Here is a 20,269-nt window from a genome sequence, read left to right as displayed (position 1 = left end):
GATCCACAGAAGAGAAGGCCCTGGCCTCCCCAAGGCTAGGCTCAGTCCCGCTCAGGCTCCAGGCTCCGCCTCACAGCTCCTGGGTCCATTCTTATGCATCGAAGCTCACCTTTCCCATATCCTACTCCCTCAGCCCTGCTTCCTGCAAAGCTCCTCTGAGGAGTCAAGGGCCTCCTGCTACATTTCAGGGAGCCTCTGAGGGCCAAGCTCGTCTCTTGCACTTCAGTCACCCCACAGGGCTTAGCCTCACACAGAGAACGTGGTCATGAGTGCTCAGGAGGTCACTAATATCTGTCTGTTCCTTAGAACATGCACATGTCAGAAAATCCTAAATTCTCCCAAATGTGGGGAGATTTTAGACACTGGCTGGCCGCCAGGCAGCCATTTGAGGAAAAGAAGCCTCTCACACCCCTTGCACCATGTCCTGCAGGACACAGGCCCTCTGGTGCCTCAGTGGAGCTTGGCAGGGATGAGCCGCCGGGGCAGTGGACCCTCCCCAGGAAAACCCAGGCCCCTCACCCCCCTGAGCTGCCATGGATGGGGTCCTGGGCACAGCTCTCTCCATAAGAGGGCAAGACCCAACCGCCTCCCACGGGCTGCCCCATCCCTGCTCACCTTCTGCCCTTCTGCCAGCTTACCTGCCGTCCCGATCCCAGTCGTATACCTCCACCTTGATGGTCCTGTAAGGCAAAGGGCCCGTGGTGGGATGGACTTGACCCAGCACCTGCGTGGCCTGAGGATGGGGCCCTTCTCATGCTCCTGGGACCAACACCTACCAGGCTCCCAGGGCCCTCGGTGAAGAGGCGGCAACCCAGGAGACAAAGCAACTATTTTGAAGCCTTTAAAGGCCTTAGGGACAGAGGCAGCCCCAAAGCTGCGGAAAAGCAGCCTCAGACTCCAGTTCACCCCACCTTCTCCTTGGCCACCCCAGTGGGGCACAGGTCCCAGCATGAAGCCATACTGGAATATACTGGGGGTGGGGCTGTCAGAGTGGGAGTGTGGTGCTTGCCAGATCCAAGGCCTAAGTAGGGTGGGCTCTCCTCGGGAGGAGTAACAAGACTGCATGGTGGGACCCTGGGGTCCAAGGAGTCTAAGTGGTAGGGAGCCGCTCTGCATGTCACATAGGGGTCTGGGGGTCGTGACTTGGGAATGCCCTGCTGAGCTTTTCTATGCCAGACTGGCTCCTGAGTGAGGGTGTAATTATCTTCACATTTTAGCCTGGCTGCTTTAATTAGTTTGTTTTGACTCCTGAGCTTGGGGCTGGGCTTTGCAAGCTCATTTTATTTTTAGCCCGTTTCCATGGCAACAGGCTAGCAGACCAGAGGCGGAGGAGGGAGGTGGAGGGTTGCAGGTTAACCCTTGGTGCCAGCAGTCCTCCAGGGATGCCCAGGGCCGGGCCAGATGCCAGAGTCCCTCTGCAGGGTCAGGGTCTGGGGAAGTAGGAGAGGCATGGCGGAGCTGGGGTCTCCAGCCTCCAGTTCTAAATGAGGCACGCAGAGGCGGCTGCCTGGGCCTGTGTGCTATGAATAACTCCTCATCTCCACCGTGGCCGCGGCCCATCTCCTCAGGTCTGCCGGCAGTCCGCCTCGGGGTTCCGGAGTGCCCAGAAGGAGGCGCTGTCACCCTTCAGATGAGCCTCCACGGGGCATGGGGGTGGGATGTGGATTCTCCTGCATCAGGGTAGAAACTGTTCCGGAAATACGTTGTGCAGCAACTGGATTTTTGTTACCAAAATGTAAAATGGGGTGGGCATAGAAGCCCACCATTTAGAGGAATCCTTTAAATACTTGTGAAAAACAAAAAACCATGTCTCTCTGAGGTGAATTATTATGGAAAGAAAAAAAAAATCTAGGTCTCTGAAGGTGGGCTGGTGATCTGGAAAGACTGGAAAGTGGCTGAGGTGTGGACTTGGATGCTGGGCCCTTTGCAACCTCTCTGAGCCATAAAATCATTCTAACGTAGGGATAACAAGGGCTTTACAGAATAGCTGTGGAGGCAAGTTGGTAAAACTGCCTGGCACGCGTTGGGCCTCTATAAAAATGCCTCCTTCTCTTCGGTTTAGCATTCAGCCCCACTTGGGATAGTTATTCACGTGAAATGTACTTAAATCAGGGACACCTGAGCCTGGGTACCTGGGCTCTGCAACTTCTGATTCCCAGAATGACAAGGCTGGAAGTGACCTTGGTGGCATCCTAGCCTGGCCACCTGGCAGATCACCAGGGAGCTTTTCAGACACACAGACTCCTGGGTCCAGTTCTCAGCAGCTCTGGGCAGGGCCCAGGAATCTAGATTGAAAGGCTTCCCAAGTGGTTCTGCTGTGCATGTTCTGGAGGGATGACCTCCAGTTCCTCATTTTCAGACGGCGAAACTGAGCCTTAAGGGCACCCAGTGACTTGCCCAGGGTGACACAACTGGTGTGACCAGCTGTGGTCCTGAGCCAGGACCCTGACCCCCAATGCTGAAGTCTCTCAGTCCTTCTCCAGAGCTCCCCAGCTCTGCAGGGGACCTTCAGGGACCCCAGCAAGGAGTGCCCCTCCTTGGAGCACCACCACCAGTCCCTCAGGTGACTAGATCAGTGACAGCCACATGCTCAGAGGCTGTAGCAGGACCCCAGTCATAGCCCCAGCCTTGGATACCCCCCCCCCAAAAAAAATCACTGGGGAGAATTTTTTAAAATTCGCACCGCCAGAAGGCGAGATTTAATTCGTCTGGATAGGACTCAGGCACGCGTAGTTTTTAAAAGTCCCCTGGCTGACCCTAACGTGTAGCCGGAACCGCTAACCTCTCTTGATGAGATTACTGGTTTTCAAACTCGGTTACACATCGGATCTCCTGGGGAGCTTTAGCAATCCTGACGCTGATGCCGCGCCCCAGAGATTCAGAATCAATTGCTCCGGGGGTGCAGCGTGTGCAGAGGAATTGTTAAAAGCTCCTCAGGGGATTTGAACTTGCCGCTGAGGTTGAGACCACTGAGTTGTGAGAGTCCCGTGCAAACTCACCCCAGCAGCAATCACAACCAAGGCTCCAGGGGTGGCTGCAGGGGGTCGGCTTAGCTCAGAGGCTGCAACCTCCAGAACTGGGGAAGAAGGAGGTGCCCAGAGATGGGGGAGGCAGTGGCAGAAGCCAGACACAGCTTTGACTACTTACTAACAGTTCTGTCACTGTCCAGCCCTGGCTGGGCAGCCCCGGGTCACCTCACATGCCACTTGTGGGCTGCCGGTCTTGGCTCCCAATCCCTTAGCACAAGCCCAGCAAAGGTTCATGTCAGACCAACTGTGACCTCTGGGGACAGCACCAAGAGAAGAGGCTCCTGGGTGTGGGACGATGAAATGGGCCTCACACAATGAACATCTTATTTGGCATAAAAAGGCTCAGAACACAGAGCGCCTAATCTGGGAAGCAGTGAGGCAGAAAGGGAAGACTGCAGGCTCGGCAGCAGGCAGCCCTCGGTGGCTATCCCGGGCTTCCAGGTACTAGCTGTGTGGCCCTGTGCAACGGGCTTAACCCTTGGAGACTGTTTACTCCTCTGTAAAATGGGATAGTCACACCCACTTTGGGGCTGCTGTCAGGAGGCAACTACATCATTCACACAGTCAGCACTGGACACGTGTTCTGTTCTGTCTAAAACACTCAAGCCTTTTTCCCAAACGCCTATCGTCCAAACAATTCCCATTCAGCATGAAAAAGTCAGTTCCACATGGCCAGGGATTTTTGTTGATCTTCAGCTTCTAGAACAGTGTCTAGCATATATTAGGTAATATAAGTAGTATTATTAAACATCTGTTGACCAATTAAGATCTCCTACAACTTTGTGAAGGGGGCCACACCGTCCTATAACCCTCCTTCCACGAAATCCCAAAAGGAGGCCTAGAGAGCGTGGCTTTCCCTAAATTCCACAGCTGGTCAATAGCGACATCAGGCCTCAGGTGCGGGAGCCAGTGTCCTGTGGGTCTCTGAAGGTGTGGGGCAGGAGTGACAGAGCTGGGGGGGGTGTGAGCCTCAGCAGGCCAGCAAGGATGGGGGATGCTGGCAAGGATGCCAGGCTTCCCCCCAGCACACAGAGCAGCCCTGTGTATAGCTGCAGGTCTGCTCCTAATGAGCCTCTCCCTCTCCCAGGCAGGAGAAGGTACATTTCCCTGATGCTTACAAGTCCCGAGGGCTGACAGGCCCTGAGGCTCGCCCTAAACTAACTGAGTCAGTCCCTTACTCTGAGAAGCTTCGGGGAGGAAGAGGAGTTTCAAGCCTCACAGGCCCAGGCAGCAAGACTTGCTGGCAGGCGCGCTGTGCAGCCCCGGCTGTGCTGCACTGACTGTGGCTCCTCTGCCCAAGTTCAGCTTGGGCATGTGTGAGCCAGGGCCCAGCCCCTCCTGGTGCTCAGTGCGTGGTGGGGCTCAACGGAGAAGCAACTGGTTCGATGCAGGGGCCGAAGTTTGGGTAATAGGAGAGCCCCCAGCTCCTGGGAATCCTCTTCCCTCTCCAGGTGAAGACCCAGTATCCTTAACACCCTTTTAAAACCTACTCATTCACCACGAAAGTGGAGTGAGTGATGGCAGCCCGACCTAGAGGAGTTTGGTTTAACAGGGACAAAGCCTCAAGTCACAGAATATTCAGGGACAGAACAGGTGGGGACTTCCGAGAAGGCAGAAGAAGTGCCTTCATCACCCCACTTCACCCCACTGGGAGGCTAGACTAGTTCTGACCCAGATGCTACTTCCTCTGACTCTGGTTCTGCTCATCTGGGTCCCTTGGGTTTGGTCTTGTGTGGACTGGAAACAAAGTAAAGGCAGGGGACCTCAAACCAGGGGAACCCCAAATCAGAGGGCCAGCCCAGAAGTGACTTCTGGAGAAGGGACATGCACCTTCTCCTTGCCCTGGCAAGTTACATAATCTGTGGTTCTCCGTTTCCCCATCTGTGAAATGGGCATGTCACTAGTACCCACCTTCTTTGGTTACTGTGAAATTTAAATTCACAAGATAAGATAGTATATTTAGATCAATTAGGACACAATTTGGCCCATGTCCTAAAGACTCCGTAAATCTTAGTAAGATTAACTGGTTTCCATACCCATCATTCCAAGAAAACTGCCCTTTCTCTGCAGATCCCTGGTTCTCACCCCCAGCCCTCTCCTTCACAATAGTGGTTGATACTTGAGTTTGAACCCTCTTCCCTCAGCTCCCTGACTATGGCTGCCCTCTTCCTGGTCCCCTCTTACCTCTCTGACATCCCCCTGCTCCTGACCTGTGGCATCCCCTACTGGCCCTCTGGCACCCTACCTCTGCCAGCCCCCTTCCTGGGGACTCCCATACCTCTGTTCTCCTCTCCCTTAAGTAGAACACCGCTGTACCTGTCCCACAGCCACACACTCTGGCTCCCTGTCACACTTCCCATTTCCATCAGTGGTACCATCTTCTCTCATCCTCCAAACTCCAAGCCCTGATAACCTCTGTGTCTCTTCCACTCCCATATCCAGACAGATGTCAAAGCCTTTTGAGTCTTACTTCTGCCTCCAAGCTCAAAGCAGACCTGCCTGAGCCCCTGAGCCAAGCTCTCCTAGAGCTGTCCTCCAACCCCACCCCACTCACCCCACGCCTTGACTGTTTGTCTGCAGAGCACTGGAGTTTAAAAACACAGATTCTACAGGCAGCCTGCCTGGGTCCAAATTCTGATGCTACTGGCAATAAGACCCTGGGTGAGCTACTTAACCTCTCTGGGCCTCAGTGTCCTTACCTACGAGATGTGGATAGTATTTGTACCTTTTTCAGAAGAGGTACTAATTATTTGGAGGATTAAATTAGTTCACTTATATCAATGATCTCAGAAGTGCTACAGGAGCCTTTACTGTTATTATTATGACCCATCTGTCTCCCAGCCTGGCCTGGGAGCAACCTCAGAAGGAGACTTGGATCTGATAGCTGTGTGTCCACAGTGCCCAATATGGTGTCCGGTGCCTGGCTGGCTCGTGAGACAGGGCTGCTGGATTCAACCCAATGTGTTCTGTGAGGCTTCAAGAGGTGCCTCAGAGGAGGGAGAGGAAAGTGGCCTTGTTTTCTTGCACAAGGCCCACCCTCTCCTGCCCTGGGGGCCTCCAAAATGCTTGCACCTCCTGAGTGGTTGCTGGCTATGTGGTGACCCTAGGGCTCAGCAGGGGGCAGACCTGCTCGCTCACGAGGCCACTGTGTCACACCAGACCCCTCCATTAGCACTGCTGTCAGTCACATCCCAGTCAATCTGTTTCTGGCTTTGGAGTAGGGCCCAAGCTGCCCAGCCATCCTGGAGGGAAGCCAGTCCAGGGAGTGTGGGATGGGAGCCTGGGCTTTTCCCATGGCCTGCACCTTCCCACTGCATCCCCACCTCCTCCGATGGCTGAACAGTGAGCCCAGGCCTCCTTACTGTCATTGACAAGGCTGGGTCCTGAGGCCCTAGGAGCCCTTCCCCGGGATGCAGGGTTTTGGGGGGTCAGCCAGACCCCCTAAAACATCTAGGCAGTGGGGTCGGAAATCCCAATTCCTTCTACCCCCATGAGACTTGAGCTGCCATGTTCTCCCATCCCCCAACCTTGAATGTCCCCTCCCTTCCTCTCTATCCCAACCATTTTTCCTACATCCTTTGTCCTCAGGAACTGATGCCCCCCTCCCCCAAACTTCCAGTCTCTGCCGAGCCTCCTTTAGACCCTATTGCTTCAACCCCTCCCATTCCCCATCATTCCAGAAGCCCCAGGACCTGGTCAGACACAGAACATGGGTTCGTTTGGCTGAAATGCCTATTTTTGCTTCCAATCTCATTTTGCACAACTATTTAGCTACCTAAAATACATGTGTGCAGGGACTTCCCTGGTGGTCCAGTGGTTAAGACACAGTGCTTCCACTGCAGAGGGCACGGGTTCCATCCCTGGTCAGGGAACCAAGATCCTGCATGCCGCGCAGGGTGGCCAAAAATAAACAAATAAAACAAAATAAAGAAAAGAAAACACATGTGTGTACGTGTGCACTCTCTGTGGTTAGGCTCTAAGCCCCCTGGACGATGGAAGTGGGGCTACGTTCCCTTGAATGCCACACAGCTGGAGGCATAGTGCTGAGCACATGGTAGGTGCTCAATGACCACCTGTGGAACAGAGTGTGGCTTTCCTGACCCAGACAAGAGGCAGGAAAAGAAGCCACTTCATCTCCTGGATCAGCACCTAATAGGGAGGGAGACAGGTGTGACTGGAGGCCATCCATCTGCTCATTCCTGTCCCCTCACCCCACCGCACATACCCTGTGAGTAGCCACTGTGAACAGAGTGCCAGGGAGCCCATGCCAGTGCCACCAGCCAGGATGCCCTGAGGTATCTGTTCTGACACCCTAGTCTTCCTGTTGGAGTGGCCAGCAGAGGCCCATCTTCCTCAAGTTTGCCTGGACAGCCCTGCCCGAGAAGCTCCTGCCAGCTTACCCACTGGCTATAGCAACCACCAGGAAACCAGGCTGGGTTCTTGGGACTTAACACAGACCAATACCGTGTTACAGCTCCCAGCCTACGTGTCCCCTCCCTATCCCTGCACTTACCACAATTTGTAATTACATGTTGCTTTGTGTGATTATTGGATTAATGTCTGCCTCCCCCACTAGCATGTAAAACTCCAAGAGGTTGGGTGAAGGGTGAAGCCTGAGTTTTGTTTCCTGCTGACTTCCCAGCACCTAGTGCAGTGCCTGTCACACAGTAGGGAGCCAATAAACATTTGTCGACAAAATGCTGAACAGTATTTTATGCATACCAGAACCCTATCTTGTAGGGTGTATCATGTGAGCTTCAAAGCAGCCCTACAAGGTAGGTGGATGTTTAAATACCCAGTTTACAGATAAGGAAACTGAGGCTCAGACAGGTCAAAGTTTGCCCAGGTTGACAGTGCTTTTTCACCACAGAGGCAGGGTTGGAATGACGTGTATTACGAGTAGGCTTTGTAGCATCAAAAAATTCCACAAGCTGTTTGCCCTGCATCCCTCACCCCCATTTATGGCAACTCGTCTGGCAGAGCATATCCTGGGATCCTGACTCCCCAGAGTCCCTCAGCCAGGAGTTGGGGCTGGCAGGGACCACGCCATCTCTGTCTTCAAATAGAGCCTCTGACTGGCCCCCACCTGCCCCTCCACTGGGCACAATAAAAAGACCAGCTGCTGAGCTCAAGGCAGGGCGTGCCAACACTCATCAGGGCTTCCCTGAAATCCCTGGTACCTCCCATCCCCCCAGCCTGGGAGGGCTTCCACCAATGGGAACGTCAGATGGGAGGAAAGAGGCGGGGCGTGGGGAGGGTTAGGGCAGAGAGGCAGAGGGAGTCCCCAGTCCCACCCTGTGCAGGGCCCCCAGCACACAGCCCCAGGAGGCTCTGCTCGTACTGATGGGATGGCCCTCATCAATGCGACTGTGCCCCCTGCACCTGTGCGTGGGCAGGGGGAACATTTTCTCATCTCACCGATCGTAGTCCCCGTTGCAGAGGGCTCTCACAGGAATGGAGAAAGTTTGCCAGACTGGGTTTAGGGTGTTCTTCATGACCTCAGTCTTGTGGCAGATGGTGAACCTGGCAAAGAAGAGAAGGGAAGGCTGTCAGTCCTGACTCCAAGGGAGGCAGAATCCAGGTCACCAGAAAGGCTGGCTGGTTAACCTCCGCAGTTGCCAGACAGTAGAAGCAATTGCTTCGTGAGGTAATGAGCTGCCTGTCACTAGCAGCATGCAGGCAGAAGCTAGACAGCCATTTCTTGATAACGTTGCAGAGAGGATTCCTGTAGCAGGTGGGAGTGTCAGGAGATGTGGTTCTGGTCCTTGTTCTCTGTGTGACCTTGAGCAAGCCTGTGCCTCTCTCGGCCTCTATTTCCTCACCTGTAAACCTAGGGAGTTGGCCACTATCAGACTTTCTTCATCTGAGATCCATGGAAGGATCTGGGGATGGGCTTTAGGGGTCTGTGAACCCTTGAAATCATCAGTGGAACTGGGTGTCTGAGTTTCACGTGCTTGCTGTTCTCTGCCCGGAGAACTCCCTCCCAGATTTCCATGTTCATGGCTCACCTCCTCACTTCCTTCAGGTCTCGCTCAAATGTCATTTCTTTGACATGAGCACCTTCCCTGAGCATCATTATCTAAAATGTATAGCCCCCTGGTCCCCTGACGCTGACATCTCCTAGACCCCTTCCGTACAGCTTTTTCCATCCCATCTGTCACCATTTGACATGTGACGTGGTCTTTCTCCTTATTTCTTTTATAGTCTGTCAGTAAAATGGAAGCTCTGTCAGGGCAAGGGTTTGTCTTCTTTGTTCACTGGTATATCTCTAGTGCGCAGAATAGCGCCTGGCACTTAGTAAGGTGTTCATGTAATATTTTTTTCAGAATGAACAAATGAATAAATGTATTTCTCACAGGAGCGTTTCCATAGCTCTCACTGACATTTCAAGCCAGTGAAATGAAAGCCCCTGGCTTAGAAGATCTCTAAGACCCTTTCAGCTCTTCTAGTCTGAATCCTTGAGCTTGCTTTGCAAACTGAAAGTGCAGAATTGGCTTAATCCCAGCTGGGCCCCAGTCCAGCACCATGGCCACTCCCACGCCGTGCCTGACTCGCCCTGCCTTGGAAGCCTGCCCTGCTACGAGGAGGGGCAGCCGAGAGCCAGAGTGGAGCTCAGGGCAGGGTCTGTCCCCCTGAGGTGTCCCAGCATCCACCCCAGCTACCTCCTGGCTTGGAAAGGTCACCCAGGAAGGTGCCTGGGCCGCACCCGTACCCACACAGCCTGTGCCGTTTCTTCTCTGGCAATTTTCAAGTCAAAATGTCATTCCTGTCACCACGGCTCAGCGTTTCTCTTCTGTGCTCCTTCTCGCCCACCCACTGGAGTGTGAGGTACATGTGGGAGACCTCCCCACACACCCCAGAGCTGGTGATGAGGACAGGGATGGGGATGCGGAAAGGAGGGGCCGAAGCTGCCCGTGGCTGGGGCAGCAGGTCGGGCAGGAAGAGGAGCCTGGCTGCGGGGAGGCGGGGAGGAGGGAAAATCAGGAGGAGGAACTGGCGGTGAAAGGAGCGGGGTTCGCATTGTGCAGAAGCCCTAATCTGCCACCTGGACCAGTCACACAGACCTGCTGTGGACCCTCCCCGCCTCCCCACCTCTTTGGAACCACTGTCTTCTCTAGCTCCCGCTCCCTTTTCAGCCAAACTGCCTGACCAAGTCTTCTAAGCTATTAGCCTCATTTTCTCCCTATGTCTTTCTTCCTGAGCCCTATGTGGTCTGCTTTCTGCTTCAGACTCTTGCTTGAAACCACTTTCTTTAAGCTCCCCCGATGCCCTGTGCCCCGCCCCCCATCACTACATCCACAGGCCCCTCCATCCCCTGCTGTACTTGCCGTCGGGGACGAGGCCCTAGCGTGGAAATGGTCCCTGCAGTCATTTCCCAGCTCAACTCAATTCATTTCAACACAGACTCGGGACGTGGTGGGCGGGTGTGTGTGTGTGTGTGTGTGTGTGTGTGTGTATGAGAACCAAGAGTCAGACAGAGGTGGGCTCTGGTCCCAGGACCACTACCTCCAGCTGTGCATCCCTGGGAAAGTGACTGAGCTTCTCAAAGAACTGTAACTAAAGCTGCCAGGCCCTGTTCTAATAACCCGAATTAACTCATTTAATCCTCATGGCTTCCCTGGGAGGGAGGTGTTATGATTCTCCCCATCACACACACCAAGAAACTGAACCACAGAGGGCAGTGCTCCACTGTCCAGAATGGTAGCCACTAGCCACATGTGGCTATTTATACATAAATTAACTAAAATGAAATGAAATAAAAAATTCGGTTCCTCAGTCTCACTAGCCCCTTTCAAGGGCTCGGCAGCAATACGTGGCTGATGGCGACCATACGGGACCGTGAGATACGGAACATCTCCACCATCCCAGGAAGTTCCACTGGGTTAGACACTTGCTTAAAGTCACAGAGCTAATGATTGGCAGCGACTGTTGGAGCCGGCTCTCCATCACCACATTCTTGCTCCCAGACAAGTGATTTTGATTGAAGAAGACAAGGTATGTGCTGTGCCGGGAGCACAGTGGGTGCTCTGTGGACGCCTCCTGTCCTTTTTCCCTCCTTGCGTGGCAGGCGTGACATTTCACTCCCTGGGGTCCCCCAGGATTGGTTTCTTCAGCTGCCCTTGGTGTCCCCCCACCCCGGAGAGATCCAGCCCACACTTCAAGTGAAACTAGCCCCAAATAACCCCCCATCACCTGCCCCATCTGACCAGCTCCTTTGCTGTTTTCAACCTTCTGGGTTCCCCACAGCTCCTCTACCAGGGAGGGGGTGGTGACTGCAGTCCCCATCCAAGGTCTTGCAGTCCTTTTGCCCCTGTTCTCCCTTCCCCGCCTCCTCCCCTGCATTTCCACAGCACAGCTCGCCCAGCGCGGCACCTCCCACCTGTTCACCGTGTCAGTCACGAGTCTCTGCCTCTCCCCCGCCCCCTCCCCATCCATCCTACACACTGCTCTGCTAGAATAATCATTGGCAAACACTCTGCCACACACCCATCTCCTGCTCCACCACCCAAATCCCTCCCTCCTGCTGGCCAGTCAGCCCTCACATCGGAGACAAGCCCTGGCGCGCCCCCCACCCTCCTTTCTGCAGGGGATCTGTGTGGACATTTCCATGGGCGCCCAGAACATCTCTCAGACCTTTACCTCCCTCCCTCAAGTCAAGTCAAAGTCAACAAGAATTATTTAAAGAAATCTTGCTAAGAGTCCTATGGTGAGACAAAGGATCCTGTTGTTATGCAAATGATCGTACCTAATTTCCCTTGTTTTGTACGTTCAGGTTTAAAAATCAGCTTTCCCTTCAACTGAAACACATCTCCTCCCTGCTGCTGCCGTGCCCCCCAACACACACACACACACACACACACACACACACACACACACACACACAGAATTTCAGATTTTAGGGGATTCAGGGAGGCCTCCCTGCCCTCTGCTCAGGGCACACTTGCTTTGCACACACTGTTTCTCTAGCCTGTTATTCTTCCCTGCTTCTCCCCCTTCCCCTCCCCTCCAACCCCCATGGACCCATTTTCTTCCTCTCCTTCAAAACCTGCTTCCTAGTTCCCTTCTCCAGCAGCATTTCTCTAATTAACCTCCCTGGCCCCATCGCTTCTTCATTCTGCAGAATCCCAGTCGTAAGTGGCCACAGCCTCCCAGGGCTGTGGTGCGTAGAGACCATGGAGACCACTTAATCTAACCAGATCATTTTACTGATGAGAAAACAGGCCCAGAGAGGGTCACACAGTGGGTTGGTAGAGAGGACTTAGGTCCCCAGACCCTCAGCCTAGAATCTGTCCCTCTGTGTACATCGCTGACCTACATTGGCTATTGAGTTGTGTCTTTCCATTGTATTGTGGGTGGCTTCCAGGTTAGGGAGAGGAGAGAAGGACATGGGGGCTTCAAAGATAGGAGGGATTTTGAATGAAGCCTATGGCAGAGTGTGGGACCAGGTCGGGGAAAGGGTCCAGATTTGCCATGCTGAGTAGGAAGGCGTGGAGGGATATGTGTAGTGGCGTGTTAGGAAGGCTGTGGGTGGGCGGGGACTAGGCTTAGAGGTGTGGACTGATGCATATGAAAGAAGGAACGGACTCTCAGAGGGGTCCCTCGTTTCCATCCCAGCCCTGTTTTTGCCCACTCCCTCCATCTCTGACAAGCCTAGCACCTGCCATCATAAGACCCTCAGAACGGCACCGTGGGCTTGCAGTCTGCCCCTAATCCCCCACCAGCCCCAACTATGTGGCCAGGGCACTACCCTGGAGCCCCTGATTCCCCTGACTATAGAGAGAGGCCCCAAGGCAGCGCCAGGAGGAGACGGCCCAAGCCAGGTCACCGGGCAAGTCACCACAGTCCATGACCCCCCAACCCCGTGCTCCTAGAAGCGGGAGTGAAGTGCTGCCCGAGAACTCACGTTCCATCCTCGTTACTTCTGTAGAACACCAAGAAGGGGTCAGATTTCCCAAAGAAATCCTTCTTGTCCAGCTTGTTGGCACAGAACTGCATTGTGGCGACGTCCTGGTGGGAAGGAGGGAGAAGAGGGGTGTGAGGCACAGAAGGCTGGAGGGGGCCCCAGTCCCTATGGAGACGCAGCCCCAGGGCCTGGGAATTCCGGGCAGCAAGGCAGTTAGAAAGGACAGCAGCTCACGTTGCCCCACACGAGGCGCCAGGACCCGAGCTAACACTTCAGAGGGTCTCACTTCATCTTTGAACAACCCCACCCGACAGGTCTGGTGGAGCAGCCGGGCAGTGAAGTTGGTGGAGTCTGGAGCCGGCTGCCCCGGTTGGAATCCTGGCTCTACCACTTCGTAGCTCTGTGACCAGGCAAGGGAGGTCGCCTCTCAAAGCCTCCATTTCCCCTCTGTAACATGGGGCTCATTACAGTACACACATCAGAGGGCTGTGGTGAGGGCTGAAGGCGATCAAGTGTGCGAAGTCTGGAGCAGGGTGCAGGTGTGTCACCCACTTGGTCATGGTTCATGCACACGGTATCATCACCATTGTACTGAGTGCCTCAGACAGAGGTGGAACGACTAACCCAGGCCACTCTGAGCTTGGTCACCTAAGCCCAGAGCCCTCGCTGTCCACATCGCCTCATTCCCTTATGTGACTGTGTGGTTCCTAGAGGACATCCACGTTTCAGCATCACGTTCACATGCACGGATGCACGAGAGGCTCATCTAACTCTGAGGTAGATACGGCTGGAGCATGACCCCCCACTTTACAGCTGAGGAACCTAAAGCTCAGAGCAGGGAGCGACCCCCACAAGCTTACCAAATAGAGCCCTGGGTTTCTGACTCCCCTGACTAGTCCATGGCCCTGGCTGACCCCAGAGCACAAGGAAGGTACCAGGCCTAGTGAGGATCGGTGGACCCCTCCTCTCACATGGCTCCAAGCCCCTCAGCTTGCTGTGGCCAACAAGGGCACTGGGAAGAGAGGCCCCTGTGTCCTTCTCTTTGCCCCACTCTACGTGGTGTTTTCAACCCGGAAGCTCTGCATCCTGACAAATCAGCTGCCAGCGCTGCTAACCGGCCAGATCTCCGGGCTCTGTACATAGTCCTTGGGGCCTGGCCTGCCCTCAAGGGCCAGGCCTGTCAGGAAGTCACCCAGCTCTCTCACCCTGCCTGCTTCCTCTCCGTGGGGAAGAGACTCTCTGGAGATCAGGGTCCTACAGCCCAGTGAGGACCAAAATGGTGGCAGAGATGAAGATGCAACCTCTCACAGCTTGAAGGACATGGTCAAAGGTTGGTATGGTGGGTACAGTATCACGGTTAAGAATATGGTCTCTGGAGCCAGGCTGCCTGCTTTCATTCCATCCCTTACTAACTGTGTGACCTAGGGCAAGTTATTCACCCTCTCTGTGCTCAGTTTCCTCATCTGTAAAATGGGGGTACAGGCAAGGCCTACCTCATAGGCTTGTGAGGATGAAATGAGTTAATTGAGTACAGTGCTGAGAACAGTATATTCACACACTAAGTACTGTGCGTGTGCAAGTTGGGATGATTCGGATATTTCCCCCCACCCCTACTGTGTGTGTTCTCTGTCCCTGCCCCACTCCCACCTCTACCACCTCACATGCCATCCCTCAAGGACATCTGACAACAGCAAACAGAGCGTCCCTCCATTCGCTCGCTCGCTCGCTCATTCATTCATTCAACAAACATTTATTAGATACCATCTGTGTGGGCCAGTCACTGAGCTCAGTGCTTTACAGCCTTATCATATTTAGCTCTCAGAATAATCCTTTTTTATAATAATCCTTATTTTACAAATGAGGATGCTGGGGGCTGGAGAAGCTAGGTGACCTGCCCAAGATCACCAGCTGGCAACTGGCAGAGTGGAAATCCAACATGTATGAACTCAACATGATTTCAAAGTCATGCCTCTTCCAGCACACAGCGCACTACAGTTCATGAGGCCTGCTTCCCTGTATCTTTAGAATCGCTGATTTCTTCGACTTGGGGCAGGGCTGGACTCCGGTTAGCCTGGGCTGAAAGGGTCTCCCGAAGGGAGGCCCTGAGGGGCAATGCCAGGGCACAGAGGCCAGCACACAGAGGCACCCAGGTAATGACAGCCTTTATCATGTCCTTCAGCATTGCCCACCTGAAAGGGACAAGGAGGCAGGATTGGGGGCTTCCAAGGCCTAGAAGCCCTGAGAATCTGAGAACCTCCAGAGAAATCTAGGGCTTCAGACCTGGAATAGAGAATAGCTGACTTATGGAGCACTTACTCGATGCCAGGCTGTGTGAAGCCTTCTTGTTATATACATTATTTCATTGAATCCTCAGTATAACAGGATGGAGTAACTTCTCTAGTCTCCCCATTTTACAGACGAGGAAACTGAGGCTTTTAGAAGTCATCCAAGATCACACAGTGGCAGTAACAAAGGCAGTTAGACTACAGGGCTTTCCTTCACATCCTCCCAGAAAGATCTCTAGCCTTCTAAGTCCATCCGCAGCAGTCACTATCTCTCCCCAGGAGAAAGTTCCAATCCCATCCCATGCTAGATGCAGGGAGCACTTTAAATGTCTCCCTGGGGAGTTCCATCCCAAGGCCTAGAAAGAGGAGGAGGCCTAGGACCTGGTGGGTTCCTCCCGGCACTGGCTGTATAATTTGTGGGACCCAGTGCAAACGGAAAATGTGAGGTCCTTTGTTCCAAGAGTATTAAGAGATTTCAAGACTGTGACAGCAAAACATGAAACCAAGAGCAGGTCCTGTGTGACGGAACAGATCACAGGCCCATAAAGTAGGCCCTGGCTCCTCCCCATGGATGGAAACATCCGTGGCATCAGAAAACAGAGAGAGGACCAGACTCTGCTGAGGAGGAGCCCCAGCAAGGACCAAAGAGCTCCAGTTAGTGCCAGCAGTCCTTCAAGCCCTCTGAGCCTGTTTCCTTATCTATAAAGCGATGCACTAGACAGGATGACCACCACTGTCCTTTTAAGTTGGGTGGTTTCGGTTTTGGTGCTGATGCCACAAGGAAGATACTGGGACATGGGGCAGCATCGGGGAAGACTGGTGCTCAGGGGACTGTCTAGGAATCCAGGATCCCTCCAGCCTCCCAAGGCATTGCTTGGTGGTAACCACAGTGACCTCTCCCACACCTGGAGGTCACCTGTGTGACACCCTCACCTGAATGAACACAGGTGAGCTGCACATGCCACCTATACTGGTGGACTATGAAATACACACATCTATTTGAAACAACCAAAACAGATGCCACAAAATCCCAAGGCAAAAGCTCTTATTTTTCCTTCCTAGGAGAACCCCTGGGGACCCTGCAAGATCAGGGAGGGGAGTAGGAATACCAGAAATATATTAATGCAGAACTTAATAGACTCTAACTTCCAAGACCATTTAGTGCTCCGCTGGGAGGGCCACAGTCCCAGCACAGCACCTGACAGAGAGAACAGTGCAAAGGAGCCACAGCCACATGGCTGGAACCCCATCTCTGCCATCTACCAGCTGAGCAGCCTGGGGCGAGCAATTTAACCTAAGTCTTGGTAGTCTCCTCTGGAAAAATGGAGTCATAATGCTGCCTCTGAATGCTGGGAAGACCAAGGGAGATGATATATGTTACGTACCAGTCCACAGTGCCTAGCTTAGAGCAGCTGAAAGAATGGGGGCCCATACTCGCCAAGTGCCGTCTACTCCGGGGCTGACCCGTATGAAGCTGCCAGTGTTCAACTAGTGTTTATCTGTGACAAACACAGTTGTTCTTCTCATTATAAAGCTGAGGAAACTGAGGCACAGAGAGGTGAATACCCTTCCCTGAAGCTACAAAGCTGAGTAAGAGGAGAAGCTCAGATTGAAACGAGACAGTCTGGCTCCAAAGATTAATAACGGAGACTCCAAATGATGACCCTGAATCATCAAGGTAAGTTTAATTATGTTCTCTAGCCTCAGTTTGAGAAGTCAGAAAAGTGTGAAATCCATTTTAGAAAGGTTTCCTCTATGTAAAATAGTTTAAAAAAAAAAAAGACTGGCTCTGAAATCCATCTAACTGGGAAAATCCGCCAGGGAGCCTCATCTCATTCCTCCACCCCACCGCCATGGCAAATATGTGTGAGGCGTTGTAGGGGCTTATTTTGTCGTTCCACCTGATCTGCCCTCCCTAACACCATCCAGACCTAGGAACACTCACCAAAAGCCCATTATGATAAACTGTATGGGGCCACTGTGGAAGCCATGGGCATAAGACAGAACTTCAGAGAGCTTTCTAGGCTGTAACCAAGGCAAGCTTCCTCCCTAATGGGTGTGTGGCCCACGGGGAGCCTGTGAGACAAGGAACATGGCGCTGCCTGGGGACCTGCTTTTGAAGGTGGCTCTGGGTTATGTCAACAATCATATTTACTGTGCTTTGACGGTTCCCCTTAAATAAGGGATAATGAATGAATCAACCCTGGATATACATGTGATCCCAGGAAGAGGCTGGGCAAGGTGCAACAAAATGCACTGCGCCAGCAGGATTACGGAGCAGCAGATCCTGGCTGAGGGTCAGAGGTCCCGCTGTTTGACATTCTCAGCCTGAGAGTAGGGCTCTCTGAACACATGAAAGGCCTTTCCCAGACCAGAAGCATCTCTGGAATCGACAGCAGAGACGGTAAAGCAGCTCCTACAATATACAATTTTTGGCAATTTCTGCCTTTTCACCCTATCTTTTAAAAAAACATATTAAGTTCTTCTAAAACAGCAGGATTGCCTCAATTTGCATCTTTCTGCATGTTCATCAGGCTGCTTGGGAGACCACAGCAAACAGCCTTTCTCTCTGAGGTGGTGGCCTGGCCCGCTCCAGCATGTTAGGCTTCCCTGATCCAGGAGAGGGCCATGTAGGTCAGAGGTCAGGCCCAGAGGTCAGCAGATGGGCTGAAGGCTGGGAGAGGTTAGCCACACCCCGTGGGGGAGAATGGAAGGCTGCTCAGGCTTGGGTCTTGCTGGCAGCCCCCAGGGTCAGAGCAAGGATAAGGCAAGTACAAAATTTAAGGGACTCCAAAAATCTCAGTAATCAAAATAAAGATTTGAATGCGATATTTAAAAAAATCAAAATCAATGCAAAAATCCATGATACATAAAATATCAAAAATCTAAATAAAGTCATGTTACAAAAGAAGAAAGTGAGACACAGAGAGGTCAAGTACCTTGCCCAGGGTCACACAGCTAGTAAGCGATGGCATTTGGTCTGGATCCAGAGCCCAGTTTCTTAACCACTTTGCCCTACTGCTCATGCACTGTACCCTTAGAAGCACTTTTAAATAGATGGTGGAACCATGGTGACATTTACTGTCTTCTCTTTAATATTTGCTGCATTTTCCAAGTTTCCTGGAATTGGTGCATTGTTTTTTATAGTCAGAAAAAAAGACATTGATTAAAAAGAAAAAACCTATATGGGAAAAGAATCTGAAACAGAATGGATATATGTATATATATCACTGAATCACTTTGCTGCACACGGGAAACAAACACAGTATTGTAAATCAACTATACCCCAATAAAGATAAAAATTAAATTAAAAAAAAAGAAAGAAAAAGAATCATTAGCACAACTCTAAAATTTAGCACTCCAGCAGTGGGGGAACACAAGTCAGAGCTGGGGGTGATGCTGTGACCAGTGACCTCTGGAAGGGCTTCTGCATTCACAGAGGGGCCCACAGCCCCAGCTTGCCTGGATAAGACGGCAGATGCAGGAGACCTGGGGTGCAGGCTTTCAGGGAGAGCAGCGAAGACCCCACAGGCTAGAGTTTATTCTAATGCAGATGGTGAGTATTGAAGTTGGTCTAGGAGACTGGGCCTGTCTCTACACATTGACTGGAATAACCACGTTGAGGTCAAGCTGGTTTTTCTTTGTTGTCTTAATGACCGAGCAATCCAATCAGTTTTGTATCTGTTGATTTGGTCATTCAGAGGTTGAAACCCCAGATTGACCATTTTTCCTCCCACTCATTGAGCATGTGTGTCTGGGATACCAACCAAAATCCATCAACTAAAGTTCAAAGAAAAATGGAACGATTCAGCTATGAGGATGTTCACTGCAGTATTAATTACACATATTTTGTTTCCTTTAAGAGAATAGATTTAATAAATTATGGCCCATCCATACAACAGAGAAATGATATGCAGCTATTAAATATGTCTTCCAAGAAAATCCGGTGATGCGAGAAAATAAATTTGGATACCATATTCTACTAATTACAAGGAAAAAAACTATATACTTGTACTCCCAGAAAAAAAGCCTTGGTGGAAATGCATCAAAATGTCAACAATGATTATCTCTTGGTGATGTTTCTATTCTTTGTATTTTCCAGCTGTCAGGAATACATTATCTTTTTCGCATCAGGAAAAATGTTTTTGTTTTGTTTTCTTTCATTCTTTTTTTTTTTTTTTTAACTAGAAAGATGATTTCTAAGACCAAAACATTACAAACTTTTTTAAAGGGTGATGTCTGAATGCTGATCATTCATCATGCAGGACACTTATACCTGTGCTAGCCACACACACATCTTTCCCAAACATCAACCTGAATATTCTAAGTCTCAGAAAACCTTTACCGGGCTTCCCTGGTGGCACAGTGGTTAAAAATCCGCCTACCAATACAGGGGACATGAGTTTGATCCCTGGTTTGGGAAGATCCCACATGCCCTGGAGCAAATAAGCCTGTGGGCCACAACTACTGAGCCTGCACCCTAGAGCCTGCGAGCCACAACTATTGAGCCCACATGCTACAACTACTGAAGCCCACACTCCTAGAGCCCAAGCTTCGCAGCAAGAGAAGCCACCACAACGAGAAGCCCACGCACTGCAGTGAAGAGTAGCCACTGCTCACCACAACCAGAGAAAGCCCACGTGCAGCAACAAAGACCCAATGCAGTAAAAAATAAAATAAATAAATTTATTTTAAAAAAAAGGAAGAAAAAAGAAAACCTTCACCACTTCCCTCCACTTCACCTGAACTCTTTCTTCCTATCTTTCTCCCTCCCTCCCAGGACTGTTCCCGAGTCTCCCATGTGGAGACACTGGGCTCTCTCTGAAGTTTGTCTTTAGAACAATGAGAGTTCTGACTTTATTAGGATTCGAAGCTAAGCTCCCCAGGGGACTTCCCTGGTTGTCCAATGGTTAAGACTCTGTGCTTTCACTGCAGGGGGCACGGGTTCAATCCCTGATTAGGGAAATAAGATCCCATATGCAGGCCAAAAATTAAAAATAAAAAAGCTAAGCTCCCCAGCCACAAGGTCCCACACAACATATCCCCCACAC

The 20,269-nt window shown here is 51.9% G+C and overlaps 1 protein-coding gene across 2 annotated transcripts in view; it reads right to left on the bottom strand.

The window, feature by feature from the left end:
• Nucleotides 1–20,269, bottom strand: part of CPNE5 (copine 5) — a 90,908-nt gene that overhangs the window by 19,492 nt on the left and 51,147 nt on the right. For both annotated transcript variants that reach the window (XM_057700460.1, XM_057700461.1), the window contains 3 exons: nucleotides 12,934–13,037; nucleotides 8,448–8,552; nucleotides 639–680 (listed from right to left, as the gene is read on the bottom strand). In XM_057700460.1, the coding sequence (XP_057556443.1) occupies nucleotides 639–680; nucleotides 8,448–8,552; nucleotides 12,934–13,037 (251 nt within the window). The remainder of the gene's footprint in view (nucleotides 1–638; nucleotides 681–8,447; nucleotides 8,553–12,933; nucleotides 13,038–20,269) is intronic.

This window comes from Hippopotamus amphibius, chromosome 11 (genome assembly GCF_030028045.1).
Source record: "Hippopotamus amphibius kiboko isolate mHipAmp2 chromosome 11, mHipAmp2.hap2, whole genome shotgun sequence".
Taxonomy (NCBI): Eukaryota; Metazoa; Chordata; class Mammalia; order Artiodactyla; family Hippopotamidae; genus Hippopotamus; species Hippopotamus amphibius.
This window is presented reverse-complemented; position numbering and strand designations above follow the sequence as displayed.